The sequence below is a fragment of the Musca vetustissima genome, unplaced genomic scaffold (genome assembly GCF_032173495.1).
Source record: "Musca vetustissima isolate MV318-11 ecotype Yass unplaced genomic scaffold, APGP_CSIRO_Mvet_v1 utg11473, whole genome shotgun sequence".
NCBI classification, from domain to species: domain Eukaryota; kingdom Metazoa; phylum Arthropoda; class Insecta; order Diptera; family Muscidae; genus Musca; species Musca vetustissima.
This window is the reverse complement of record NW_026886133.1, coordinates 60,709-68,979: the sequence shown is the minus strand read 5'-3', so window position 1 is coordinate 68,979 and position 8,271 is coordinate 60,709. Positions and strand designations below refer to the sequence as shown.

Below are 8,271 nucleotides of genomic sequence, written 5' to 3'. Positions count from 1 at the left end.
AATTATCAAAAGAATGTCTGATTACCCCAAAATTAAGTCGTACATTGGGTTTATGTAAATTTTACATTATTCGCAGATTGTCAAATTCTCGATGACGCAGAATCCCATGTTATTTATAATTTAATTTGGAGTTAAAAAAATTAAATAAGAATATACTCAAAAGGGTATCTGGTTATGTTTTCGTCCACGTTTTCAACGAATCTTATGACGTCATCAATGTCATATTTGGAGACACTAAATTTATAGTTTAATGCCAATAAATTAAAGACTCAAAATGTAAAGCAAAAATTTTATAGAAAATATCTAGAATTTCTCTAAATATATAATTTATGTTGATTTTATACTGCAAGAAATGTTCTTCCCATCCGCATAAAACACAATTTACAAAGTATTTTTTTAGAATAGAATTAAATAGGTGAAAGATCTCCAAGCATTGCCATGTTTGTTCTTAATAAACAAAGAGGCCAAAACGGTATGTAAATCACTTTGACCCAAATACACACTTTACACTTAATACTGAAATACATTAAATATTCATATTTAATCTACTGACCTACAAATTTTCAACTATAAAAGAACCACTTTCTTTGAAGAAGAAATCAGTATTAATCAAGTATCCAAAAATAAATCATTCAAATACATATTCTTTTAAATTAAAAAAAAACAACAACAACAAAATGTTCAAATTTGTAAGTGTAACCTTTAATTGATGTGGACAAAAGGGAAATATCTTAATTTGTATTATTATTTCCACAGTACGTTTTCGTCACATTGTTGGCTCTTGCCACAGCTGCCAGCATCAACGTTAATACCGTAGAGAAGAAAGTTGTACCCATTCTTAACCAGGGTGAAGAAAAAAATTCCGACGGCTCATTCACCTACTACTTTGAGGGTGCTGATGGCGCCCAACGTCAGGAAGTTGGTTTTCTCAAAAATGCCGGTACCGAAGGTGAAACCTTGGTGATCAAGGGTTCCTATCGTTACATTGATGCCGATGGCCAGGAAGTTCTCGTAGAATATGTAGCCGATGAAAATGGTTTCCAACCACAAGGTACCATCATCCCCAAAGAAATTTCTCAAGCTGCCGTCGATGCCGCCGTTGTGTCTAACATCCAAAGAAGTCAAGCCGTACAAGAGAATATGAATTAAATAAACGAAACCAGTATTGATTGATATTTATGAAGTTGATATTTTAAATATTTTGTGTAGACACAATTTGGATACAGACAAATTAGTATTTATTGAATCAAATGACCAAAATGTCAAAACCATTATAAGAGGCACACTTTGAAGAAGTTTTTATTGTTGTTGCTGCAAAGTTATAGTCGGCTTGACTAATGCCTATGACATTCATAAATGAATGAATGAAAATGATGATAACTATTTTGTGGTACCCTACATTAGTAATCTAATGATTGCGATTATTAAGAAATAAGAAATGCTTCGATCGGTTTAGATACTGCCGATTCGTAAAGTGTGATAGGAAAATGTTCATGAAATATAATATTAATAATATCGGGGATTGAATACATATGGTTGTAAGATAGGAATAAATAAAAAACAAATAAAATCCTTGTTAAGTACGCGGGCCGAACTTTTTGTACACGGGAGAATTAGAGTTAGAAAAATTTTTCATTTATAAGAGCATCATACGATATTTACGCAATGGGAACTCGAACCCTGCGCCAAATGGCATTCAATAATTGAACCATATTTGGGAGATCTTCTACATATTAGTAATTTTTCTAAAATATTTAAATTTTAATGTTAGGGTGCACCATTGTATTGGGAATATTTATAAATATTCGCCAGTATTGATTTCTTTTGTTTCGATATTTACCTCCCAAATATAAAATTACAGTTAAAAAGCGATGTGAAAATTCCGTAGAAGCATGCGAAGTTTTCGATGTTCGGGTCATAACTCGGGCCACAAAAGATATAATACCCTGACAACATAGTTGCGCAGGATATAACTATTCCCAACACGTGAAATTGACGGTAGGGATATTCACAATACTTCTACCTCTTTGGCACGACAACGTTACGCAGCGAATATTTAAATTCTGGGAGAGAATTAAAACCACAAAATTGGTGGTCTCGACTACGAATTTCGGTAGTACATTTTAGTAATTTGTAGACGTTGTTTATCGATTACTTTATCATGAAGAATATGCGGACTTTACTGAATAAATTGACGTTGCAAATTAATTGATTTGTGTAAGGGTACGTTCGCAAACTATATTCAAGTCCTTTTTGGGAAACTCGTTATATTCGTAGTCAGATGTTTTGTCGATGAAAATTATTTCCAATAAGCCCAGAAATATTTCTTTTCATAACCTTTAATAGGGAACTACACAGTCTACCTACAACATGATTTTATTTAAATTCAAACAATCCCCAAAAATAAAGCTCAGGGTGTTTAACAACAAATAACAAGTGTAATAAAATATAACACCTAAAGCCTTTTAAATGTTTGTGCTTTCCTCCTTCTCATCATCATCATCAGCAACAGCATTAGAAGACACTTTACACAGGGAAACACCTTCAAATTCCAACTAAGGCACAAGGGTGCTTGGAAGCGATGTTTTTCATTTATCTGACTTGTATCACTGTTGTGTTTTGGCGTTGAAGCAATTTCGTGGGCCGTAATAAATAGGTAATGCTTGTGCCCGTAAAAGAGCATTTAATTCTAACAAAAAGTACGACAAGAAACAAAATTTGTAATTGTCGTCAGCACACAGATAGAGGTATTTTGTTAAATATTTGAACTTTGAATTGAGTTCATTATGCCGAACATTTGTTATAGCTTCGTCCGAACAGAGAATTCAAATTTGAAGAAATATCAACACAATTTAAATAAATATTCGTCATCATCTTGATGGCCAACTTGTACATGTCTATAACGTGAAATGTCTGCAAATGACTACGATGTGGAGATAATTTCGAAGCAATTATTCAGATGTATTAGTCGCCACATACACAATATACCACAACAAACAAACAAAGAAGTGTTCTTCTAGGGTGTGGCATTGTTAAATAGCTATTCTAATAATATTAAAATATTTAAACAATGAAGATGTTTTCTTTTTGAGATTTGTTTGTTGCTTGGTGAGGATTCGAAAATATTTATAAATAGGTATTGTAGAGTGGAGTTAAATTTTAATTTATTATTTCAATTGTAAAATCGCGAAATAGCTTTGCTAGACTTTAACACTAGAACGCCGAAGGCGGTCATTTTGACCGCTTTCCAATTTCAAGTACAAAAGCAACTGTGAATTTTTTGTAATAAACGTAATTCTATGAGGTACAAAAAGTCACCATATTTAAAAAAAGTGTCATTAAATGCACAGTTGCTTTTGTACTTGAAATTGGAAAGCGGTCAAAATGACTGCCTTCGGCGTTCTAGTGTTAAAGATATGTTAATGTACAGAATTTTGGGATAATTTAGAGGAAATTAAATTGTCATTTATTTTTGACATATTTTGTTAAGTTCATATGATTAATGATGTTCCGTGATTTTTCGAATACAAAGTAGTTGTTTCAAACAGGAGATTTGTTAACAAATAGAAATCCAAAATTATGGCGACTTCGGCCCAAAATGCGCTCAAAAGCCCCAAAAACTTTTCAGTATTGTTATATGAGAGCTACCCAAAAAAAAAAAAATATTGATAATTTTTGGAGTGAAGATTTGGTATCCAATTAGAACCTAACATACATAATTATTGCCAATTCGATCGAAAATCGTGCTCAAAATCCTCGAGATACCAAAAAGTTAAATGGGGACTATAGCAAAAAGTGGACCGATATTGATATTTTTCAGAAGAGAAATTTCGTAACAAATAGGAATCCAAAATACCAAATTACAATTCGATTTCGATTGAAAAACGTACCCCAACTCCCTAAAATGCCGACATTTAAGGAAAACCTTTAAATCCACTTCAATATGATGCGATTCGGTGGAATAAAACCGGTAAAAAAATCAGGTTTATTACATGGAAATTTGGTTCAAAAATTTAGCGACCTGCATTTGTCCCTCGCAAATAAATTCAAAAACTTAACCTATGATGAATTTGACCCTTTGGGTTCTTAATATACTTTCATCCCCATAAGGAATTTTCACCCGTCAATATTATATACATTTTACTTGATAATCACAAATCATAAGAAAGACACTATTTTTTCTAAAAAAAAAAAACATTTCAATAATATTACAACTACTTTCCTACTTTGCTCTACTTTACCACTATTTGCGTTCATTTACCTGTCTCCCTCTTTCCTTTATTTTCGATAAAAACAAAATTATTTTTCCCAAGGAAAAAATTACAAAATTCTCATATGAATTTTCCAAATTATTTCAATATAAATGCTAAATAAAATATATAAGAACAACAAGCCCTGCCGAATATATAAAGAAGAAGTAGAAAACATAAAAACAAATTAGAAAAATTAAAACGACAAGAATTTGCTGTGCCATAAGTAACCCACCATCACCTCGAAACACACACTCACAACCTGTTCTCTCTCTCCCTGGCCAGTCTTTTAAGTTTTATGAATTCTTTAGAGTTTTTTGAATTCATGCATTCATAAAATGCAGAAATCCAAACATTATCAACACTTTCTTTTATATAATATACGAATAATTTTTTTCTGTGTATGATAGATAACAAGTCCAGACTGCCGAACTTAACAAATTTTCACTTGTTTGTATTTATATAATCAATTTTTCTGTTATGCTCAACTTCATAAAATAGTTCTAGCTATCCACTTCCGTGAAAATCAAATTCCATATATAATGCTTAACTAAATTTTTGCATTAATCATATTAAAGGAATTAATTTTTACACTTTAAGAGCTACACTCTACTGCTAATTGAAAATATTAATAAATTATTAAAAAACAAAAAAAAACCCACTATCATCATCCGCAATGGACGTGTTACTAGTTCTCAAAACAAAGAAACTGAAAAACTATCAATATTCAAATTCAAATCGAATAAAAACTGTCTTCATTGCATTTTTAATTGATTTCACGTCACATTAAATACCAATTTGGCCATTAATTATAAAAACCAAGCTCAACAAGAATCATAATTAAGACTTAAAGAAGTCAATTACAAAAAATAAATAAAAAGTAAAAACAGAAACAAAAACATTTGAGTCCGCATTTGTGCAAAATAACAGCGTCTGCAGCAACCACTTTTTTACAATTTTTTTATTGAAATTGATTGCTAAATTTCATTAGCTTTGTGGATTAGTTGTCTGATGACTTTTAAGATGATTGCATTTATTAATTAATGTAAGTGGATCTCGGATCTCTGTGTTAACATTTTATCGACATCATGATTTTTAATCAAAATGGATTAATAACACTGTGATACAAAACAACAAAAACATTTTAGTCAGGGGTTCTAATGCAACAATTCTGTTTAGTTGGAGTTCCTGTACCACGAAAATACCTTTTTTTTGGTCTCTTCGTAATAAAGAACTGATAATAAGTTTAAATACAAAAATCTATATAAGTCATGCATTTTTTTTTTGTTTTTTGCTTTTTTTATTTTGCTCATTTTCGAAACCTTTTTAAATTTTCTTTCCCGTTTTTAATTTTCAACTTACACGGCTTATTTTCATAAATTTATCGTACAGTGCGAAGAAAAATACATTTTGTCTTTTTATGAGCATTTTTCCTATTTCAACTACTGTAACTAAGTCAATCCTTAACCGTTTTACCAAATATATCTCTCCTTTAGAAATCCGTAAGAAAGAAAATAAGTTATTCCCGTTTAAATTTGAAAATATATGAAACCAAGTTCTCTCTACTTTTACCGTTATAAAACAAACATACGAAGTGACCCAGAAAACCAAAGGTAAGCTATTACAAGTAGAATGATGGGCAAACATATTTTTTTTTTAATTAGTACTAGAATATATTAAAAAGTTCTGAAATTTCACATATAGCTTTAACTATTACAAATAGAATACTATGCCATTTTTTTTTTTTTTTTTTGAATTTAGCACTAAAGTTGCGATAAAAAGTACTAAATATGTAAATACAATGTAACTGGTAGAAATAGAAATCTGTAATTTTGTATGTAGCTTACTCTAAGCATAACTTTTTGGAATTAGTACTAAATACTGTAGTATAATGGAACCGGTAGGAATAGAAATCTGAAACACGGCACATAGATTTAATTATTACAAATACTATGCTATATATTAATATATTTTTGAAATTTGTACTAAAATGGTACAAAATATTAACTTATAATGGAAAAGTCATAGATTGAGATCTGAAATTTAGTATGTAGCTTAACTATTACAAATAGACCGATATGCACAAAATTGTACTAAATATTGTACCATAGTGAATGGTAAAAAATATAAATGTAAATTTAGAGTACAAAAATGTCCAACTATAATTAACAGGCTTGGTTTATTGAAAATTCGTACTAAATGGCATCATTAATACAAAATATTGCACAGTATGGGAACATTTTTTGTATATTATAAACAAATAGAATACGAATCGAATACAAGTACTAAATATTGTATACGGTAGAATGGATGAAGATAGGAACCTGTTATTAAATAATTATCTGGAACTATGACAATAACAATTTATACATAAAAATTTTGCATTAATAACTTCTAAAATGTACTAAAAAGTACAACACATTGTTTACGGCGGTACGGGTGGATATAAAAACAATGCTTTTGGCAATATTGTTTGTCATTTGTATTTAAAGTACTAAATATTTTATACGGCAGAACGAGTAGAGGTAGAGTCCTGAAATTTTGTATGTATATTTTGTTTAAACAAATTAAATTTTTTTTTTTTTTTTTAATTTTTATTAAAAATTACTAAATAGAAAATGTTAGAGAAAGATATCCGAATTTTAGTATTACTCTTTGACTATGGTAAATAAAATATTTAATGGAAATATATACGGTTATATGAAATATAGTTTCGAATCCCACATGAATCTATACTACAGCGAATGATTATGTGAATTTTGGTTAAAATTTCTAGTGTAGTGAAAAACAGGCGAGACTTCAAATACAAATAAGTGAAACTATGCAATAAGCCGCTGAACATCACAAGTACTAAAGTGTAGTCAATTTTAAATGCTAAAGTTCCAAATTTTCTAAAATAACAATACTGATATTTCCAATGATGTTTCCAACCACATTGGATCGATCTTTTGATGTAATGAATAATGGGCTGGATCATTATTATGAGGATATACTAAAAATACCGACAATACCATTGAGTATTTTGTAATACGTAACGCACCAGAAATACTAAATTTCTGCAATTTTAATGGAAATCTTCACTATAAAGGCAGGTCTCTGAATAAAAAATGATGCGCTGTGCAAAATTGTAATTTGTACTATAAGGGTACTACTATCAGTACTAAAACGAACTAGATATTTTACCATTAGTATTAAATTACCGGAAGGAACAAAAAAGGTTAACACAGTATTATAGAACTTTTTACATCAGTCCATCGGGACGATCGAGAAAATAGTAAACTTACAGAACTTGTACTCGATTTAGTAGGATAGAAGCATTAACGTTTCTGTACGAAAGAAATACGGAGTAAGATCTGAGATTAAAACAAACATATTAAGATATAAAACCTATAATAAAAATGTTTCAAATTTGTACTTAATCCAAAAGTATATTGCGTAGCTAAAATAATGTTTATTTATTTAACTATAAAAAGTTTCGCTAACAACGTAGCGGGCCTATGCTAGTATCTTTACACACATTTTCAAACATGCAGGCATATACATAACCAACATGACTGTGATATGTTTTCAAAATAGAAAATTGTGCTTGGCAATTTGTCGTCCTTGTGAATGGAATGTTAATTTTGATTTGCCTTTGGTGTAATATCCTTCACATGACTCCACTTCTTTCGCACGCCACACACATACTCAAATTTTGAGCTGAAATTTTTAAGGATTGTTAAACAATTCATTTTCACCATGCGTTATCAACACGGTGTGAGATAGGATAGTGTGGATGTCTGTCGCATCACATATGTCTGCTGTTGCTACCAGAGCGTGTGAAAAATCTAAACGTCTTTGCTTACACTTACTAAAAGAAGTTACTTGTTTTCTTGTCATTTGTTGTTGTTGTTTTTTTTAAACCTATGGTGGATCGTAGTTTGCTAACCATTTTTCACTTTTGTGATTTAACGAGGTAATGCTTTAACGACATATCTCGAGCTCCGTCCCTTTCATGTATTTCAGAAATTTGTCAAATTTA

General features: G+C 30.3%; 1 protein-coding gene across 1 annotated transcript; it reads left to right on the top strand.

The window, feature by feature from the left end:
- Positions 1 to 677: 677 nt before the first annotated feature.
- LOC133333608 (endocuticle structural protein SgAbd-6-like) lies at positions 678 to 1,149 on the top strand. Its single transcript, XM_061541919.1, has 2 exons — positions 678 to 689; positions 757 to 1,149. Exons 1-2 carry the CDS (start codon positions 678 to 680, stop codon positions 1,147 to 1,149), a joined length of 405 nt encoding a protein of 134 aa, XP_061397903.1.
- The last annotated feature ends 7,122 nt before the right edge of the window (positions 1,150 to 8,271 follow it).